The following is a 22,026-nucleotide window of genomic DNA, read 5'->3' as shown; positions in this document are numbered from 1 at the left end:
TCAGTTAAACACTCTGCATTTGGAGAAGTCCCATTTTTACCTTTCCTCCAGCAAAAGACTGACTGTTCCCAGCTGTCCTGTGTGTTACATTCATCCCTGTCCACGGGTTCAGCTAATCAAATTGCTTATTCTCCATCGCTGTTTTAGATTAGCTCAGAACAAGAGTTTCCACTTGTATGTCTTCTGCCCAGGTCCAATGCTGTTTTATGGCCCCGTTTTTAATATGCGTCTCCGTTCAAAGAGCGTTTGTTTTTCTTGAGTTACAAGAACAGGACGTCCACAGTCCCAGTCTTAATGCATCATGTTTAAGCTCAAGCCGGTAAGCTGCTCCAGCTGCAGAGAGGGACACTAAATCAAATTTTATAGCAACAGTTTTACTCCTCTAACATCCCGATGATATGCTCATTTTTTTTACCTAATCCTGGCTGATGCTGTGTCCTCATTAAGAGAGAGCATGGCCTGCTGCAGGGATTTTGTCAGTCCTGAAAAGGATAAAGACCGGTACTCCGACACTAGCAGTTGCGAGAGCGGTCAAACGTCTGCGAACAACCACGTTGCAGGAAAAAAACCTCCTTGGAAGAGCGTAACTGTATTCTGCATCTAAAATGAAAGTATTCTCCCTGAGAGAGGATTTAAACCCGTTATGGAATTATTGAACAGCTTCTAGCTAGCAATGATCACTGGAGTATGACAATTTCGTTGACACACAGGATTATTGACACTTCTGCCCTTCCTGCCCATCCATACATTTTCTAACAGCTTTATCCAATTTAGGGTCAATGGGGAGCTGGAAGCAATCCCGGCGAGCAAAGGGTACAAGGCAAGATATACTCTTGACAGCACGCTAGTCCATTGCAGGGCACACATGGACACACTCACACCAGAGCCAGTTTTCCCAGAAACCACTTAACCTACCAGTATGTCCTTTGAATGTGGGGGGAAACCAGAGCACCTGGAAAAAACCCACACGAACTGGGGGAGAACATACAAACTCCACGCAGATAGTACCCAGGTCATTTCAAATGAGTGCAAGGCAGCAATGCTAACCACTGCGTCAACCTAAAGTAATATATTATAGTGGTAATATACTTAAATTGTTACCCATTTAGAAAGGTTTATAAAGCTCTTACTACAGAAGCCAAAGTGAAAGCCTATAGTTAAATATACTATCCCACCTGGGATTGGAACCCACAACCTTCCAATTCTGAGCCCAAAATCTTAACCACTCCTCCCCACTGCTGCCTGAGGCCTTTCGTACAGTAGGAACTCTGCAGTTGTGAGTGTCTGAACCTAATTCCTGCCAACTTAACCTCATCTCCAGTGAATAAACTGTGCATTGGGTATCCACAGCTGTATGACCTTGTGAAAAAGATTCTGCCTTGAATTTCACACATGAATGTGCACAAGTAGTCACTTTACAGGATTGGAGCATGATGTCTATTAAGAAGGCCCACCTGGCTGCTTTTTTGTTACCTCTGTAGTAATTGTGAGGTCAAGTAAAGGGCAACAATTTCAGTGCTGTGAGCCTTGGCTTCTGTGTTTATGTCCTGACTGCACTGTCACACTGCTGGCCCTCTTGTCCTTTCAGATGGGCCATGCAGCCCAGCCTCCTTGGACCAGGGAAGACAGCATTCAGCTGGCGCAGCTTCTTCAGACACTCCAAAGATTAACATTACAGAAGGAACCAGACCAAGCAAAAAAGGATTGAAACTTGGACAACGGAGGGAGGAAAACATTGCTTTTCTAGTGGGCTTTGACTGCCCTCTAGAGGACTGAACCAAAAATGCAGAAGGAGCTGGAACGAGCCTCTGCTGAGTTTAAGCCCTCCTGTTCAGCGCACAGAACCTATTTAAGTTCTTTGGTGAATTTTTCAACAGGCTGTGAAAAAAGTACATACTGTAGATATTGTTAGTGATGAACACTGATGATTGTTAGAAAGTGGGATAGGCCTTTATAAATCAGCAGCTACTGAAGTGAAAGTGTGAGAGGGTCTATAAGAAAAGGATCCCTGTGAAACCAGTGTGAGCCGAGGGAGAAACAGACATTCCTACAAGTATTCAAGTCTATATTCTGTCTCCATTAACGCTTACTTTGGGTTCCTAGGCCTAACCTGGCTGCAAACGAGCAGGCTGGAACTGCACAGCAGAGTTAAGATCAATGTACCAGGCTCTGTGCACAATACACATTGTTGTCCAGCTGAGGGCAGCAGATTAAAAAACGCAGCACACATCGGGCCTCTAAATGGCCAAAAAGCTAAAGAAAAAAATGTCTTGTACATACAGTTCATAATACAAATAATAATTGGATTAAGGCTTTGGGTGGCATGGTGGCAGAGTGGTTAGCCAAGGTCCTGGGTTCAGTTCTGGAGCTGGGGTGCTATCTGTGTGGAGTTTGTATGTTCTCTCCATATTCAGCTGTGTTTCCTCTGGGTGCTCTGGTTTCCCCCCACAATGCAAAGACAAATTGAAAGTTAAACTGCCTTCTGGGAAAATTGTCCCTGGTTTGAGTGTGTGTCTGTGTGTGTTTCTGTCTGCCCTGCAGTGGTCCAGGATGTATCATGCCTTGCACCCATTGCAGGCTCGTATAGGTTCTGGTTCTCCTACAAACCTGAAGGGGACGAAAAGTTTAGAAAACGGATGGATAGGTGGATTAAGAATTTGATCAGAATGAAGCAGTTTTTGTTCATCATGTCCTTTTTGGTATAAGAAAAGACTCTCAGTTTAGCCACTGTTAGAAGCAGCTGCACTGCTAAGCTTGAATCCTAGGCACAGCGAATGCCCCAACTAAAGCTGTGTGTTGTTTTTATTCAAATGCAATTTTTTTAATCTCATCCAGAACGCAGGTGTGTCTCTTTAGAAGATATAAGTCTTTTCCGATTCAGGGCTCAGATTCTCTTTAGCAGGTCCTCACACTCTCGGGATTTGTGACCAGCACTGTCCTTAAGGGGCAACATAAAAAAAAGCTGTTCTGCTTGGAGTCCCAATAAAGATCTCTGCCTGTGGCTTGTTACAGCACATTAGGGCACTCCTGTGGTGATGTGTGGCTCAGTAAAGGGATGGAATCTTTTATCCAAGGTGCTGCAGGGGAGATAACTGTAACTGGTGCGCTCAATGTGCAAGAATTGGCCTGGGTTGCCAAGTGTACCTCTTTCTTTTCTTTTGAAGCTGGTGATTTCTAACACCCTCCCCCCTCCAGTGCCAAGGCAGGTGCAAGCCCTACATTTAAAGCAGGCCAGGAACTCGCAGCTGTAAACGATAATGGGATCTGCCAGTGGCTCTTCAGCTGGGCACTTAAAAACTCCGCTTGAAGAGGTGCCACACTCCTGCAGAGCCAGGGTTAACAGTCCTGCGCCCTGCGTCACACTCAGCGGGCAGCCCTGGCGGCATGGATGGTGAAATTGGGGGTGATGTGATGTGAACAATACTGGGGCCCAGGATCAGAATGTCCTTTCTCTGTCTTTGCCTCTCTGTGCTGTCTTTGAAAAGATGTAGCAGTCTTAAAAAAAACCTCAGAAATCCAATGTGCTTCTAAAAATATATCTGCAAACTAATAGTTACAGGGTTGCTAAATAGCTAAAAGTGTCAGACTGCTGCAGCAATGAAGTGTGATTTTTGGCAGAAGCAGAGTGCATAAATATATCATCATCATCCTTCAATGCACCTACGTAGAAGAAGTAGGCAAATGATTATAGTGCAACACATCTACAAAAAGTGCTTCTGTATTCTGTATTTTTCGTCTGTATTTTACAAGTATGCTTTTTATTATTTTTCATTTTTCTGTCTGATGAATTTTTCTTTGCGATGCTTTTAGGAATTGAGAGATATCAATACGTTTTTTTTATTTTGATAAGTGTTTAGGTCACCCTGTAGCTCTTATACTTGTAAAAGTGTGCTACATCTTTACAAAGACAGCACGGACAGGTGAAGACAGAGAAAAGTCACACACTGATCTGGGTCCCCTAAACTCCTATGACCTGTAGGAGTGATTTAAGTTTTGAGTAACCTTCACTAGGATTGCATCAATGCATATTCCAGTCTCTGGGGAACTCTAATTCAGTTAACCACTATGCATTGCTAATAGGTTATAGCTTATTAATAATGCATAGTGGTGATGTTTTGACTTAATAAGTTTCACTCCGATATTTAACTTATGGGTGGCAAGTGGAGCAGTGGTTAACAATGGCCCTAGTGTCAAAACTTCAAAAAGATATAACATAAAACTACGCAAAACTTGGGAAACAGCAGCACCAGGCAATTATACACAAAAGCAGAATCTAGTTCTGTACGTGTGGCCTAATAAATCCAAGCCCTCCAAAAACGTGCGGAATGTGCAAATTAAAAACAAGCTGCTGCCTTATCATTCGTAGTTTGCAAATGTAAAAGTTTTACAGCCTGACTTTTATGGGTCTTGAATGTCTGTAATTTCAAGAAAACAGGATTGTTAATGTGCAAAACTGTACATTCAGTTATTGGCTCCATCTGGTGCTGGCTTCTTCCTCTGCATTTTCAAAAACACATTTACAGTATGTATTCAAAATGTCTGTTCACTCCACCCTCTGCAGCAGTAAACACAACATTTCAACAACTAGTTGGATTGTCACCAATTAGTCAATCAAGTGCCTTATTTCAGGGGCAATTATCAGAAACTGGTTCCCATGTGATATGATGGCATTCCATAATGGATCACAGACTGTAGTGACATACAGACATGGATGCACATCAGTTTGTAAATTATAATGGATAAAGGGATAGAAACTCACAACAATATATAAGACTGAACAATCAGACCTCAGTACTTGCGGAAGAGTCAAATTGCCGTGGGAGGGCCTGACGATCTTTTTTTAACCAAAGCAGTAGTTGATACCAGGTCATGTGTCCTTGGGCAGATTGTTTCAACCTTCTTAGTAAGGGCAATTAATATACTTCTTGAGTATACTGAATCTATAAAATGTTTTGACATATTCATCCATACATTTTCTAACCTCTATGTCCAATACTATGTCAAGGGGGAGCTGGAGCCTAAACTGTCAAGCAACAGGTGCAAAACAGGATACAGCCTGGATGGGACACACCACTCTATCACAGGGAAGACAGATATGAACATATTCATGCTCACACTCAGAACAGAGCCAGTTTTCCTACAAGCCAGCTAATCTATGAGAATGTTGTAACGAACAGTTCTTTCCGGACCCTATGCGGACAACACAATCCGAAGAAGTGGGGAAACACTAGGAAAACGTCATGCAGGAATACGGGGCTGAAAACAGGGGGGCGTGTCCAAAGTGCGCTGGTGCACAGGGGAGGTGTGGCCGAGGCAAACAATCCAAAAACAATCCATAGAGGGAATCCAAAACACAAGAATAAGTCCATTGCCAGGTGATCCATCCATCAAGGAATTAAAAACCATGAACCGGGTCAGAACCGGCGGACAGGGAACAGGAACATGCATGTTTTCTGTACTGTTTTAACATGAGAGTTATACGAGTGGCTTGTGTTTAACATGACACCCAGGTTACGTGCTGAGTCTTTGAGGCAAGTTTTTAAATCCTCTGAGTTAAATGTTGAAGTTATAGTAGTCCTATCAGTATTGTTACCTCCAAACAACAGAAGCTCAGTTTTGAGTAACAAGGTTTTCACACACCCAAGTCTTTACATCATTAATGCAATTAACCCAAGTGATAATAGACGAGTTGTCATTAGGTGTAAGCAAAATTTATATTTGAGTGTCATCAGCATATGAATGAAAGTTAAAATTATGTTTTCGTATTATCCTACCTAGCGGCAGCTCCTCGCTTGTGGAATAGCCTCTCTGCTCATCTCAGACAAGTAGTTTCAACTGAGACCTTCAAAAGATCTCAAAACCCTTCTCTACCAGTAAGACTATCAAATTCCTATACTATAAACTAATAATTACTTATATTTTTACTTCTTAGCACCTTTAAGATTCCTTAGTTTCCTTTTAGCTTTTCTTTCCTATCACTTTGAGATCCACTTTGAGATTCACTGTAATGAAATGTGCTATATTCTGTAAATGTATTATTATAGTAGCATTCTGCTCCCCCTCAGAGTTATGGACAGTGCCATTGCCCTATAACCTTGAGTCACAACTTCCTTTCCACCTCTGTACCCTATATAAGAGGGTCCGCCTTAGCACTTTGCCCTCTTTGCACCACTTGACAAGCTACGGGAGCTCCCTCTTCCTGCCTCCTGTCTATATCGTTTCTGTCAAACTGGTTTCGCCACATTGGTGTCAGTTGGTGGGATTGATTCAGGTTCCTTCCAACTGAAGGCAGAATGGAAAATGTTGAAAAACACAGCAGAAAGCCAGGACTCCCCACCTGGGGTCAAGCACAGAAAACCAAAGAATGTAGCTAAATATGCACCAGAGCTGTGCTGGGACATTGGATTCCCCCAGACCAACCAACTGAGAGGTAGGGCTGCAATTGCTGAATTTATTAAGAGCTTTAAGAGTGAAATTACTCCTCAGAAAGAGAAAGTGAAAAGATGGTTCACGTAGTCGTTAGAAATGCCGGACTTTGTCAAATGCACTGGTGAGTGAGCGATTGCAGGCTGAAGCAAGAGTAGAGCAGGCCAGGCGCAATAGTCAGGAAAGGTTGGGGCATTTAGAGAGGCCTAGGAGAACAGGCCGTGAAGCAGGGAGGCTGAGTTAGTATTGCAACCAGACCATGCTGTCTGCTGTGGGGCATTGCATATTGAACAAGGCACCTAGAAGGCTTTTAATAGGTTTGAATTAGTCCTTGACCTTAACAGCTGGACAGAAGACAAAAAAGGCTGTAGCTAGTTGGTGTGCACACATAGAGGTTCAGGATTCTGCTCGACTTGTCGTGGGATGAAGTTAGGAGTTATGAAGCTGTCCTAGAAGCTTTCAATTACCATTTTGGTGGGGCTGAAACAACGCTGGTGATGTATGAACCATTTGTCATGGATATCGGAAAGGACAAACCATGGAGAGGCAGGAGAGCGAAGAAGACCCTATGAGTAGCGACGAGATGGGGGGTTAGCCCGGGCTCAGCTCTTCAGGAAATGCCATATAGAAACCTATGCCCTCAGGTAGCGGACGTGGGGCGACCTGGTGCTAGGCGGGTCTCAGGACATCCAAACGTCAATGCTAAGCCAAGGCAGACTGAAAGACCCGGAAATATATAGTCCCAGAGAGAGAGAAACACCGAAAGGACAGCAAAGAACCGGAAATGAGAAACAGGACAGAGAAGAAGCGCCCATTGGCTGCAGAGGGCATGACAGTACCCCCCCCCCCCCTTCATGGCCGGCTCCTGACACCCATACTAATAAACGAGCTGCACAGCACTGGGGGGAGGAAAAACCTCATTTAACTGAAAGGAATCCTCCGGGAGTCCACGGCTGAGAGCTACCCCCTCCTCCAGGGTATAAACCTTTATTGGGTAGAGGAAGGGGGGGTTGAGTAGAGCTCCGGAGACTTAAAACAAAAAAGTACACAATCACAAACACAACAGACAAAAACCTGGGAAAGACTAGGGAGACAAACCACAAAAAACAGATAGGAACCAAAGTTCTGAGACACATGGAGCAGGGGGGAACCAAATAGGAGGGGAAACCAGAAAGAAAAAAATCAAAACAACGGGCAAAAAACAAGAATAAAAAACAAAAAACCCAGGGAAATAATACCGCAGACTGGGCAATAGGCACGTACACATTCCAACGCTGATATTGGAGTGGACAACCTGAGGAAAGCCAGACTGTAGTCCACTTACAGACACAGATGCCAGGAGCGATATCCAGCAAAAGGAATGGAGGAACGGCAGAAAGCTCACCAAACTAACGCCGATATCGGAGTAGACAACCCAAGGAAAGCCAGGCACAGGACCCGCTCACAGGCACGGATCTCTCTCATCCTAGCATTAATCCCGCATCAGCAGGGTCCGCTTGTCGGCACGCCCGTCTCCATTTGGTGGTTTGAACCAAATCTTTGAGCTGACGTTGCCATTAAATGCGACCGAGAATACTCCAACTGGCGTGTCGCTCTGGGTGCCGTCGGAGGCTCACAGGCACGGATGACTGGAGTGATATCCAGCAATTAGGATGGGAGAGCCAGCTCAAAATTCAAAATTCAATCACTGATATCGGAGAGATCTTACCCGAGGAAAGCCAGGTAAAGGACCCGCTTACAGGCACGGAAGATCTTAGTGATATCCAGCGATTAGAATAGAGGAACTGAAAAAAAAAGCCCAGAGAAAAAGAAAAAACTGCGGAAAAAGGCGCCGCTCGCGGGGTCAAAAATGGCTCAGCATTCTGTCACGGATGTCGGAAAGGACAAACTGTGGAGAGCCAGAAGAGCAAAGGAGAACCTATGCGTAGTGGTGAGATGGGGGTTAGCCCGGGCTCAGCTGTTCAGGAAATGCCGTATAGAAACCTATGCCTTCAGGTAGCGGATGTGGGGCGACCTGGTGCTAGGCGGGTCTCAGGACATCCGAACGTCAATGCTGAGCCAAGGCAGACTGAAAGACCCGGGAATATATAGTCCTAGAAAGAGAGAAACACCGGAAGGACAGCAAAAAAACGGAAATGAGAGACAGGACAGAGAAGGAGCACCCTCTGGCTGCAGAGGGCGTGACACCATTCAAACATTACATGCAACAGCTTGGAAAAGGATGGGGTGCTCTGCCACAGGCACTTTATATCTACCATGCATGGCCTATCCACGCTTCAACACAGATATCCAGGAAGAGCTAACTAATTATTGCTTCATGTATGACCTCACCCCCGACTGCCCACACCACTAAGTATGCTTAGCAAACCCCTCAACCCTAGAAACGACCCCGTAGAAATCTGAAGAAGTGGAGTAGATCTTCCAGGAGCACACACTGTCCCCCAATGCCTGCAGTAGACATTGAGATAAGCACACCACATGGTCTAAGCTCTACCTGGAGGTTACTGAAGGTGAGGAGAGTTGGACTTCATTGGGGGTCCCAGGCCCAGCTAGACCTCCAGGGAGGGTCCACTTGTCAGCTAGGAGGCCTGTTTGAGCACCTTTAGCACTGAATGGCTCTCACAGGCCAAGTGCAGACCAGCTCCTTCTCAGCTCCACCTATGCCAAAAAGCCACTTTGGCGACATCCCCACCAGTGAAGGTTTCCATATGGCCAGCACACTGGAGAGGGAGATGTACATCACTGCAACATGGCCAAACCATGGGACCAGCCCAGGAAGATGACATGCCACCTCAAACCTCAACCCTGGTAGACACCACTTAGTGGAGCCCAAGCCCAGAGACAAGAACGACAGTGATCTAGACCATGTGGCAGAGAACTGAAAAGTTGTACTCAGGGAACTTAATACAGAGGGTGGGATCCTTTTTAAGCCACCACATCAGTGAAGCTGGAATTAACATCCAGGAAGACAAAGTTAGTGTAGTATGTGTCACGATATTAGTTCCCCCTCCTTAAGGGTGCTCCAGCCCTATCACTCTAGACTTTATTCCATGCACCTGCGCCCTATTCCCTGCCCACCTTAAAAGCCAGGCGCTGACGCTCTTCCGGGCTCTGCATCTGATTTCCATATCGTGCGAGTCCGGGACCAGGAAGCGCCTGGTCCCGTTAAGGTTTTAACCCCCCTGTTCCTGTTCCTTGTCCCTGTCTGCCGGTTCCGACCCGGCCTTCGTGGTTTTTAATTCCTTCGTCGGATGGATCTCCTGGTTTTGGACTTATCCTTGCGTTTTGGATACTCTATGGATTACTCTTGGATCGTTCGCCTCGGCCACACCTCCCCCGTGCACCAGCGCACCTTGGACACGCCCCCTGTCTTCTGCCCCGTTTTCCTGCATGACATTTCCCCAATGTTTCCCCACTCCGTCGGACTGTGTCGTCCGCATAGGGTCCGGAAAGAACTGTTCGTTACAGAATGCAGAGCCTACACCTGGACCCCGCGGACGGCACCCTGGCAGCCTGGATTCCATCGGTTTTTTTTTCTCTCTCCCTTTTTTTTTCTTAGGGCTTCGGAGCCGCCCTGAAAAGGAGGGGCGTACTGTCACGATATTAGTTCCCCCTCCTTAAGGGTGCTCCAGCCCTATCACTCTAGACTTTATTCCATGCACCTGCGCCCTATTCCCTGCCCACCTTAAAAGCCAGGCGCTGACGCTCTTCCGGGCTCTGCATCTGATTTCCATATCGTGCGAGTCCGGGACCAGGAAGCGCCTGGTCCCGTTAAGGTTTTAACCCCCCTGTTCCTGTTCCTTGTCCCTGTCTGCCGGTTCCGACCCGGCCTTCGTGGTTTTTAATTCCTTCGTCGGATGGATCTCCTGGTTTTGGACTTACCCTTGCGTTTTGGATACTCTATGGATTACTCTTGGATCGTTCGCCTCGGCCACACCTCCCCCGTGCACCAGCGCACCTTGGACACGCCCCCTGTCTTCTGCCCCGTTTTCCTGCATGACATTTCCCCAATGTTTCCCCACTCCGTCGGACTGTGTCGTCCGCATAGGGTCCGGAAAGAACTGTTCGTTACAGTATGGGAGTGGCCAGAGCCCTTCAACCTGGAGCAACTAAGAACCTTCTAAGGGCTGGTACTGCACTACCATTGCTTCATGGCAGGCTTGGCCACTATCACCTCTGCCCCTTATGAGCTTGCTTGGAAAGATGAAGAGTTTGAATAGATGGATGTGGCAGTAGGCCTTTGACACATTCTGCAATGCTCCAATCGTATTTGCTCCAGACCTCAGGCTTCAATTCATCCTTGACATAGATATCAGAGATGAAGGACTGGGAGCTGTACTGTTGCACAACTCGGATGAGGGAGAATGAGTCATTGTGTCTTACAGTGAGATACTGATGCCCACAGAACGCAAGTATTGTGTAACCTTCTGTAACACTATTGTTTAGTCCTGGCTGTCATGGATGCAATATAATACTTCCGTCACCATATCTGTGGGCTTTCCATCATCCTCCACACACACCATGTGACTCTCCTTTGGATTCTGTCATTTAAGGGGCCCGAAGATCAGGTTGTTCACTGGATCACCAAACTACAGGTCTTCCAGTTCACGGAGCAGCACAGACCTGGACAGCACACTTAGAATACAGATACCCTGTTGCAACAACCCCCGTTGCAAGAAGACAGCACTGAACGCAACAAGAGGAATGAGAGCGAGAGCGAAAATCACAAGCTGAGAGAAGACCCCAGACTGGGAAAATTACCCCAAACTACAGCTGGACCAATGGTGAGTGCAAGACGGGACATGACCTACCTGGGAAGAACTTACGGGAGAACAGCCATCCACTAAGGTCCTCTGGGAGCAGTGGCCAGGCTTGGGACTGAGCAAGGAGCTCCGTAGTGGTGTTGGATACACCCCACATCTGGAGAGCCACTATGGCAGGTAGTCATACCCACTGCATAACAACCCCAGGTCTTGAGAGCCCACCATGGGCCGCAAAGAGTGAGGGCACTTTGGTGTTTCTTAGATGCTCTAATGTCTCCAGCAAGCCTTTTACTGGGAGAACATCCAGCATGATGTAGAAGTTTATACCACAATTTTATTGCTTTCAAAACCAGGAATGGCCCCACAGAATAGTCGAGAGCTGCCCTCCAACCCTTTCCTAGGAGAGTACCAATGAAGTGGGTGGTGGTGGACATCCTGGGACCAATTCTTAATATATTAAGAGGCAAATAGTTTGTGCTAGTCCTGATTGACCACTTTATGCGCTGACCAGAAGCTTACGTCCTGCCAGACCAAGAGACCAAAACCGTGTGTGATGCACAGAAGGTTCTTCAGTCGGTTTGAATTCCCTTAGGAGATCAAAACAAGATCAAATCCAGGGCATTCTCCACTATGTACCAGCAGCTGGGGATCAAGAACACATGGACCACCACTCTGCATCCCCAAGGAAATGGCTTAGTTAAACAGTTTAATAGGATTCTAGGAATACAACTGTGCCTTGTGGTAAGCCAGCACTGTGCTCCTGGCCTGTCAGACAGTGGTGCAGGAGTCAACAGTGTGCACACCTGCTCTCCTTATACTGGGGTGGGAACTGCAGATCCCCCTGCGAAAATGGCATTTTGCACCTCATTGGACCATCCTTTGATGACTGAGGGCCCTAAGCACACAGCCAAGCTGCAATGGTGCACCAGTTTAAGGAGAAGCAGGCACATGCAGGAGAACAGAGATACAAGTGCAATTATGATATCAGGGCAAACTACAGACTGTACAGTTTCCAAGAGAAAGTTGGAGAAGTCCAAGGCAGCCATCAGAAGCTCCAGGCTAAATGGGTGGGCCCCTGCAAAGTGATTAAACTACACAACAAGACACCAGAAAGACATGAATAATCACAGGGTGGCTCCTGAGACCCAAAAAAGAGCTGCACAGCACTGGGGGGAGTAAAAACCTTATTTAACTGAAAGGAAACCTCCTGGAGTCCACGGCTGAGTGCTACCCCTCCTCCGGGGTAAAAAAAAACTTAATTGAGTAGAGGAAGAGGGGCTGAACTGGGCTCCGGAGGGGCAAGACAAAAAACCAGACCGAACAAGTAAAAAATCACGAACAACAAAAATAAACCCTGACGGAACAGGGGAACAAACAACACATAAGGGCAGGGAAGCCCAGACCAGAGGGCATGATAGCCCGGAGCCAGGGAGACCAGAGGGCATGGGAGCCCGGGACACACAAAACACATTAAATAAAAAAAAATCACACACAACAAAATAAACCCTGACGGAACAGGGCAACAGACCACACATAAGGGCATGGAAGCCCAGACCAGGGGGTGTGGGAGCCCGGAACACGGAAGCAGCAGGGGGCGTGGGAGCCAGGGACAGAGACAGCAGGAGGGGGCGTGAAAGCCCGGGACAGAGGCAAAACACGCAACGAATATAAACAGGGAAACCAACAACACGTAAAAGAAATAACCCACAACAGATAGGGAAGAGCAGGGGGCATGGAAGCCCAGAACCAAGAACAAAGAAAAATGAATTCCAGGAAACAAAAAGGAAAAAAAAAAACACTTGCGGGGTCTAGAGTAGGCTCAGCATTCTGTCATAGATGTCTGAAGGGACGAACCGTGGAATGGCAGGGGAGTGATAAAGACCCTATGCATAGCAGCGAGACCGGGGTTAGCCCGGGCTCAACTGTTCAGGAAATGTCGTATAGAAATCTATGCCCTCAGGCCAAGGACAGGAGTGACCTGGTCCTAGGCGGGTCTCAGGACATCCGTACGTCAATACTGAGCAAGGAGCAGAGCAGAAGCAGGAAGTAAATAGGCTACACAACAAGACACACCAGAAAGACATGAATAATCACAGGGAACTAGGAACAGGAGAGAAGTCGAGCACCCTCTAGGTGTACTGGGCGTGACAGGTTATTAGTCTGTTTGATTAAAATTTATCATAGATGCTTTTTACTTACAGTCCTTATTAGTGAACAAAAAATATGGATGCAATTGAGACCATGTTTTGTAAAGCAGTATGCCAAACCACAGGTTGAAGGGGAGGATATATATTGAAAAAAGTGTTTTTGTTTAGGGTGGCATGGTGAATAGCAATACTGCATCACAGATCCTGGGACCTGGGATTGATTCTGGTCTGGGGCACCTTCTGCGTGGAGTCCTCATGTTCTGCCTATGTCCAAGTACATCTTTTGCCAGGTGTTCTGGTTTCCTCGGACAGACCAAAGACATGATTTCTGTGTTAATTGGTGTCTCTAATTTGTTCCCTGTGTGCATGAATGCGTGAATATGTGTGTTCTTTGCTGGACTTGAATCCTTTCTAGAATCCTGTCCAAGTGGTAAAGGACGGTGCAGTGTCTCTGTGGCTAAGGCTCTGCATCTGTGGCTGGAAGGTTGCGGATTCGCATCCCATGGCCAGCAGAAGAATCCTAGTCTGTTGGGTCCCTGAGCAAGGCCCTTAACCCCAACTGCTCCAGGGACGCCATATAAATGGCTGACCCTGCACTCTGACCCCAAGCCTCTTTCTCCCTGTCTGTGTGTCTCATGGAGAGCAAGTTGGGGTATGCGAAAAGACACATTCATAATACAAGAAATTGTATATGGCCAATAAAGTGATCTAATAATATTATCACCTACCCATCATCTGACAGCTTAGATTCAGCTCAGCCTGGTGGATTAGATGGTTATGGAAGACATATGGATGTTTCTGTACAGTATATGGAGTGTGTCTGCTTTCTCATTCATTTCAATATCATTGCCCAAGCCTATATATGACAGCTTCACATGAAACCAGAAAACGCCAGGTGGTCAAAGGACTCAACGCTGGATTTACCAACACCTACTAATACGTGTGCTACCACTCTCATACTTGAGTTCACAGGTGTCAAATGTTTTCTTCCCACCCCCCCTGATGGTAGAATCGAAAAGTAAAATGGGAGTATAGTCACCTTACGCCTCCAGAGCTCATTTCTATAGCCTGTACCAGTAGTTAAGATTTTCTCCCAGACCTTCTGACTACAAGTCCTCTGCAGCACTGCTGTTCTGTTGCACTGTACAGATACTGTACAGTGCTTGTGTGGCATGCCATTTATTACATCATTTCCAAAACCATGTGAATAGCATTATGGAATTTACTAAGCTTTCTGTCATGTCACATAAACTGACTACATATTGTATTACAGTTCCAGTCATTTTGTGCCAGGGCATCTTCTGAGCACATGCAAACACACCTCAGTAACTTTAAAATAAAAAGTGACATATAGTATGTTAGTATGTTCTCCCCAAGTTTGGAAATTGGCTTTTGGGTAAATTGGCCCAGTTGTGGACGTGTGTGCCCTGTAATGGACTGGCATCCCATCTATGGATGGGTGTACCCAGCCTTGCACCCATTGTGTACCAGTATATGTGTAGACTTCCTGCGACCCTGAACTGGATGAAGAAATGTTATTAGAAATTAGAAATGTTAATATTTGTTTTTTTTTAAAAAGCAAATAAAAACGATAAAATACTCCAAAATCCATTGCATTTTTTTGCATTTCAGGCGGCTAACAGATTCAGAACACCGGCTTATGTGTACATATGTTAATACATTTCACAGGCACGACAGTAAAGGGGTGGAAACCAACCCAATATTTTTAGTTTTTAACACCAGTTACTAGAACCCCTCCCCACTGCATTAAAATCTGTAATCAGTCTATCACACGCACAGAAACCACCAGCCAGTGGTTATTACGGGTGTCCAGGAATCATGAAAGCAACTTTATTATATCTTGCTAAAACCCAGTAACGTAATAACGTAATAATAAAGCAAAACAAAGCATTAATGCATATCATACTTTACACATATATCATACATATCTCGGCGTTACGCTTTAAACGCATTTTACGCGTTTACGATGAAATGTTGAAAGACCTGGCACGTACACACATTTCAGGTGAAGAGCACATACAGTACATTTGAAAAAAGCCCGTATCTCAGGATTTTTCCGTCATTGGCGGTTTAAGTAATATAGTTCCAACGTGAAAGATTTCATGGGTTGCTTAGGCAGTTGAAAAACCACGCCTCCCAGAATGCAGTGAGTCAAGCGCAGTACAGGAAGTGGATTTTTTTATTGTGGCAGACCAGTAGTAGTAGTGTAATGCGGAGATGTGGGGTAGACTTTTTTGTATATAAAACGTTTTAAATATAAATGATAACTAATTTACATTATGCATTTGCAGGTTGATGTATGCTGTAGCTACATAAGCCTCTGTTTAGAATTAATATAATACAGTACAGTTTACCTTTTTGATGGTTTCGCATGAAAGGAGTCTTGTTAACACGTATATCGTATTTTACGTAAGTAAGACGATTCTGACTTTTAGATTTTGTTTCTGATTTTATTTAAATAAACTGAACAATGAATTGCGTACAGAACTCCAGGAAATGGAATCAATTGAAAATAAAGGATAAATTTAGCTTTACTGTGGTACTCGCGGAGACGCACGTATATCAATCTATATAAAAAACTTTTTTTAAACCACGTTACACATAGTATTCGTGTGATGTAGCAGTAGTAGGGTGCTATAATTCATAATTAACATTAAACAAAGTCTTATAACATTTTATACAAATCATTTTTGTTCTGGGTAGAAGTCGAGACAATCGTGTGTTAATTTCAGTAGCGTGCAGCGGATTTTACAATCTTCATTAGGGTGTCACAAATATAGTTTAAACCGATAGATCTTTCGCCAGTCGTTACGTATTATAAAGTTTTATTTAAAAAATAAAAACAAGTGAGGGTAATTTTTTTATTATTTATATTCGAAGCGGCTTATCCCACACCGATCAAAACAGGAGCTGCGGCTACTGGCTGCCTCGGTAATGCCTGTTAAAAGCATTTCAGCCCCCAGACATATGTTAAAAGACCCAAATAGGGCTTATGTCGTCGAAATTCCTTGTTAATTTCTGGGGGTGTCTGGCGGCCTTCCTGGCATTTCGGGGCCACACGCAGCGGCCTTGATTTAGATGTATGTGTCCCCTCCTCTCTGTATTTGACTTAATCATTACAAAGCTTTTGTGGTATATTCAACGTACTCTAGCCGATTAAGTTGTTGAGGAGAAAATCTTAAAACAAAAGTGCGGACGTTATGTGGCCTCTAATCACCACTATATAACCGATGAAATCACATTTATTTTAAGTTCTACTAAAGCTAGGCTACCAGAAAAACAATTGTAAGAACTAAAACAGTCTATAGTAAGAATATGAAGCACTGATATCAGCACCCTGTACATATGTATAGTTTGTAGTGAATAAGTGCAATCCATCCATGCATTTTCTAACCGTTCTTCCAATTCACGGTCTCAGGGGAGCCGGACTCTACACCTTCAAGCAACAGGAGCAAAGCAGGATATACCCTGGCACACACACTGACACGCAGACACTATACCAGGGCCAATTTTCGTAGCAGCTAATTAACATACTAGTATGTCTTTGGACTGTGGGAGGAAACCCTTGTGAGCATGGAGCGAACATTTTAAACTCCACTGAGTACCTCAGCAGATCAACCCAGGGCCTTGGCACTAATCATGGTGTCACGGATTGAAGGTGAGAGATCAGAGGTGCTGCTTCCTGGTCCCCATTCCTTCACTCAAGAGCGTGACTAGATTTTTTAAAGGTCCCTTTTGACCACATTCAGAAAGTAAGTTGTGTTGTGTTGGCTGCCACTTTCATGCTTTGGAAACAGACACTAAATATTGCATAATCAAGGGAATATCTATCTGTAGGTGCAGTGTGTCCTGCCAGAGCCAGAATGAATCTGCTGTTTCTTTGGCAGATCCTAGCCCACTTACCCTAAGGGTACAGCTAAAACTAGTGTTCCTTCAGGAAATTGTGTAAAATGTCAACATGTTAGAAAATATATTGCTGCTCTGGATTCAGTCCAGAGAAGAAAATGCATTCTGGGGCTTAAAGAGATGTCTGACTGACAGACTGAAGGATTTGAATCTTTTTAGTTTTGAACAGACTACAAAGGGTACCTGATTCTAGTCCTCAAAGGGATTTTGCTCAGTGGACTTCTTCGGTCTCGTGGAAACACGAATCAGAAATCAGAAAGCACCAGTGGAAACTGAGGGACAAGTGCAGTTCAATCAGAGAACAGTGGGTGTTTCTTTACAAAAAAAAATGTGGGAATATGAAACAAGCAGTGTTTTTCAAACAAGAAATGTCTGGATGGTGTTGGCTTTGAATTAGCTACTAATTATCAAATGGTCCAGACAGCCCCATCTAGTTTGTTATCTTATGTTCTTAACACAAGTAGTACAGAGGTCATTTATAATATAAAGGGCCAACCTTCCCAGGGGGACGCCTGGGGGAATTATATCACAATAGTCTCCTATTACATCTGGTTATTTCATAGGGACTCTTAAATTAGCCACCTTTGAGATGTAACGTCCTGGATGAATTTATTTAATCATGTTATTTTCCTTAAAAACAGGAGTGGCAAATAGTTCATGTACATTTTCTTCCAAGTCTGCTTGGAAGGATCTGAGGTTAGGCAGCATGCGTGTTTCTCATTCTGCGCTGTCTCTTTTCGTCTCTCCCTGTGCCATTCTACATGCCCCAGGTGCAGTTATGTTGCCCACCCCAGTGTGCGCCCATGTGGGGCGTGGGCCCTTCTCCGATGTGTATGACCCTGCGGAGGACTCCTTCCTGATGATGGACGCACTGGAGCGGGATGCGGAGATGCTGCGTCGGCTGAAGTAAGCGGTCTCCCTTTCCTTTTCAGTATATGATACTTAACAGATACTGACTCCAGGACAGCCATTTTCCTCTTATAGCTGGCAGAGGAGTGAGTGACTCATATTCTCCAGTCTGATTTGCAGGCAGCACTGCTATGGATTCACAGAAATGTTGGCAAATTACTTGTTAATTACTTATTCCATTTATTTCCTCGCTATGGTTTTGACTGTTTTGAGCAGTGCATACCCACATTCTGTCCAGTCTGACTGTCTTGCACTACAGTTGCCTTTCTCTCCTGGAACTCATCCAGCTAGAACATAGTCCGCGTATCCATTAAACCCAGGGTCAAGATATTGTGACTGGATTCTGAATCACTGGGAAACTGAGTAGTATTGCAAGGCAGTTTGATTTAGGAGGTGTAGGTACATGTCCAGAAAACTCAATTGAAACAGAAAAGCAGAAAATATACTATACTGCAAGCAGTCCTTGGACTTCTGTTCCTAAAAATATGGCCAAAAGCTGAAATGACATACAGTAAGTTGAGATTGAAATTTAATAGAAAAACAGTAACATAATAGGCAGTTACATTCTTCACCAAGGGACCGATATGCAACATTTTATAGATTATATAAAGAAAATATGCATTGATTGTTGATTGCTTTAAGACCTGTGGACATCTTGCATTTGCTTTAAGAATTGTGTTCTGAGTTGTATGTACCACATTCAGTTGCCTTCAGAATTTGCAATCCTTTCTAATTGATATTACTTAAAATATTTACTTAAAGCAAATTGACATTACTTAAAGGATAGAATGAAAATGCTACACAAATTGTATTCATTTTATCCTAAAGAACAATGCTCTAGCGTTTAATAAGTCTAGAGGTTTCACACTGCAGCATGTCCAGATGCAGACTGGGTGGTGTCTGTATCATTGCACACAGTGTTTCCATGTTGTGTCATAGAAACAGGTCAATCCTCCATGAGTAATAGTAAGTGTGAATTGGAGACCTGTGTGTTGAGGCTGTATTTAACATCACCAAGTCTTCAATTGCTAAATCGTGAAGTGAATGCAATCCCTGTAGTAGTGTATCTCTGTCATGAGATCAGCAGGTTGCTAATGGAGGTCACTGTTTGTCTTCAGCCCGTCTGTATGTCTGGAGGTGGGCAGTGGCTCTGGTGTACTTTCTGCGTTCCTGGCCTCCATCGTGGGACCTAAAGCAGTGTATTTGTGAGTCTACCTCAATGAGTTCATGTCTTCATGAAACCATGGTCTCAATACCGCCCCTTCAGGTGCTGACCTAGATCAGTAGTATTTGAAATGAAGAACTTGAGTGACTTTCAGCAGCTGTTTCCTGTATTTCACTGTGTTCCCTGTGCTGTTCAAAGTCTTGGGAATCAGTCAGAACAGGATGGTATGCCCCTGTGTTGTGTGTTCATGTGAGCTGAGATTTCTGTCCTCTGCAGCTGTACAGATGTGAACCCTGCAGCAGTGCTATGTACTATGGAAACTGCTCGCTGTAATGATGTCTCCCTTCAGCCACTCATCACAGACCTGGTGAGCACTGTTCTGTCACTGTGTACTGCACTCCTGCTGCCTCCCTCTCTCACAGTCTCGGCTCTAACTGCTATCCCATGCTGCCTCCCTTTTTCAGCTGTACCTGCTATCCCACACTGCCTTCCTCTCAAACAGTCTTGGCTCTTAGTGCTATCCCACACTACTGCTTCTCTCTTTAACCACCGTCCCATACTGCCTTTTTTCCCAATTCTTGGCTCTAGCTGCTATCCCTTGCTGCCTCCCTCTCTCTCTGTCTCAGCTTTAACCGCTGTCCCACAGTACCTCCTATTCATGGCTGTACCTGCTATCCCACACTGCTTCTCCCAGTCTTGGCTCTACACACTGTCCAGTACTGCCACTCTCTCCAGTTCCTGAGTTCCTGTTGCTTCCCTGTCTTCCCTCCTTCTCCCAATCCCTGAGCTCCTGCCTCTGTTGTTTTCAGTCCGTGCTGACCAAGTACTGTTTTTCTGTCACAGGTGGAAGCTGTCCTGCCCAGGCTGCGGGAGAACGTGGATGTCCTTCTCTTCAACCCTCCCTACGTTGTGACCCCCACAGAGGAGGTGAGAAGACGGCCCTGCACACCAGGTCTGCAGCTGCATTGTTTCCAGTGCTGTTGCCATGGAAATGAGTGCTGCTTGCCCTTGACAGGAGAAGCAGACTGATAACGATGTCTGAAGGGGACAAAATGTTTTTCATTTTACATTTTATCTTTGTAAGCATACGTCATTAGTGAAGAGGGGAAAATATGTATTGCTTGCTGCAGAAAAGTGAAGCATTTCAGAAGGATTAGGTTAATGATCCTGTCTCTCCATTCACAGGTGGGCAGCCATAGCATCGAGGCTTCCTGGGCTGGGGGCAGGCATGGCCGAGAGGTGATGGACAGGCTGTTTCCACTGGTGCCACAGCTGCTGTCCAGCCAGGGCCTTTTTTACTTAGTTACTGTGCAGGACAACGACCCAGGTAAGAAGTGAGGCCTGTTTTCTGCTAGTTTAAGATGGACATTCTTTCTTAAGAGTAAAAATGTTGTTTTAAAACATACAATTCAAAGTTACTTGTTTACATCCCTTTATGCCTGTTGTTAAATATGAGCGTTAAGGTTACATTATAGATGAAATGCACTTGTTCCTCCAGTAACAGATTTAGGTCACGATGTTAACATCCATAGAATTTCTCATGCCTGGTCGTTTTGGGAATCTGACAAACACAACGGAGCCAGAACTGTGAATGCAGAAATTTGCAGGTGCAGTGCACTGACTTGGATGTAGCCAAATAGTGCAGTGCACTGACTTGGATGTAGCCAAATAGTGCAGTGCACTGAGTTGGATGTAGCCAAATAGCATGTTTTACAATATTATTGTTTCTATAATATGCAAATAAGTTACTGAGTCTGATTTAACAGGGTTACAGAGGGGGGTGTAAGAAAGATTCTCCAGATCTGATTGGTTAAAATTACCAAGTGTTACCCCTGTTCTGTAGAATCACGTAAGCTATCTGCCAATCCTGCTTGATGGGAAGGCAGCCAATGCATTCATTGCTTCCTTCGTTTTGCAGAGGAGATACTGCAGCTGCTGGGGCAATCTGGGCTACGGGGTGAGGTGTGTATTTCACGTCAGGCAGGACGAGAGGCCCTGTCTATCCTGCGCTTCTGCAAATCCTGACCTGGCTCCACTGGAACAAGAGCTCCAGAAGTACACCATCTCTCCCTGCTGGAGCAAGGGCAGTGCACTCACTGCTCAAAGACTACAGCACCCAGTATGCAGGGCTTCATGCTGCTCTTCCCTGTCTTGTGGGCAGCGGGACTCCAAGAACCCACAGCATTTTGGATTAAGGAGAGAATGTTACCTGAAACAGTGTGCGGTTTGGAGGCTGTGTTGTAAGGCCAGTGACTTTCAAATGACTGTCAGATGTTTAAAGAAGAATATGGTTCCTGGCTCTATGAAATCCCACGCTATAGGTACAGGGGTTGTCAGGCAGTATCACAATCCAGAGACTGGGTTGCAAGCCTCTGAAGACGGGGGCAGATAACAGCTTAACACCTGCAGCAGCCCTGTCTACTCTTTTCCTATAATGTGTAGTTATATTAATCATGAAATAAAAAGTTTTATTTTTTTGATTAATAGAATTCCTATTGGAAAATATTAGTGTATCGGATCTTGATTCTCTGTTCTGTTTATTAGAGCTCATAGTTGTAGAGGAAATGACCTCTTGCCTGGAATGACCCTTATTAACTTTTGTTGCTCTTCACTGAGGATGAAAACAAAGGTACAGCTTTTCTGAACAGCAAGGTGGAGGGTTCTTCAGGTACAGATCCAATTCAGAAGG

The 22,026-nt window shown here is 45.0% G+C and overlaps 1 protein-coding gene across 6 annotated transcripts; it reads left to right on the top strand.

Annotated features, from left to right (window-relative positions):
• Positions 1-15,515: 15,515 nt before the first annotated feature.
• On the top strand, positions 15,516-21,826 carry hemk2 (HemK methyltransferase 2, ETF1 glutamine and histone H4 lysine). Of its 6 annotated transcripts, none has more exons than XM_088608464.1 (7): positions 15,516-15,766; positions 18,034-18,169; positions 19,291-19,377; positions 19,614-19,704; positions 20,181-20,264; positions 20,523-20,664; positions 21,256-21,826. In XM_088608464.1, the coding sequence occupies exons 2-7, from the start codon at positions 18,042-18,044 to the stop codon at positions 21,360-21,362; spliced, it is 639 nt and encodes a 212-aa protein (XP_088464590.1). In that variant the 5' UTR covers positions 15,516-15,766; positions 18,034-18,041; the 3' UTR covers positions 21,363-21,826. The 6 variants fall into 6 exon arrangements, 5 of the variants coding, with proteins under 5 accessions (XP_088464590.1, XP_088464571.1, XP_088464582.1 ...); XM_088608445.1 differs by having other exon boundaries at positions 16,776-18,169; XM_088608456.1 differs by lacking the exon at positions 15,516-15,766 and adding an exon at positions 15,776-17,015.
• The last annotated feature ends 200 nt before the right edge of the window (positions 21,827-22,026 follow it).

The sequence above is a fragment of the Lepisosteus platostomus genome, chromosome 2, assembly GCF_059453375.1.
Source record: "Lepisosteus platostomus isolate fLepPlt1 chromosome 2, fLepPlt1.hap1, whole genome shotgun sequence".
Lineage (NCBI taxonomy): Eukaryota > Metazoa > Chordata > Actinopteri > Semionotiformes > Lepisosteidae > Lepisosteus > Lepisosteus platostomus.
This window is presented reverse-complemented; position numbering and strand designations above follow the sequence as displayed.

Bases quoted from the DNA above. Each gene is read 5' to 3' on its own strand.
- hemk2 (XM_088608445.1), top strand. From the start codon at position 17,883: ATGTTATTTTCCTTAAAAACAGGAGTGGCAAATAGTTCATGTACATTT. The intron at 20,265-20,522 runs GTGAGAAGACGG...CTCCATTCACAG, and splicing joins TTGTGACCCCCACAGAGGAG to GTGGGCAGCCATAGCATCGA. The intron at 20,665-21,255 runs GTAAGAAGTGAG...TTCGTTTTGCAG, and splicing joins TGTGCAGGACAACGACCCAG to AGGAGATACTGCAGCTGCTG.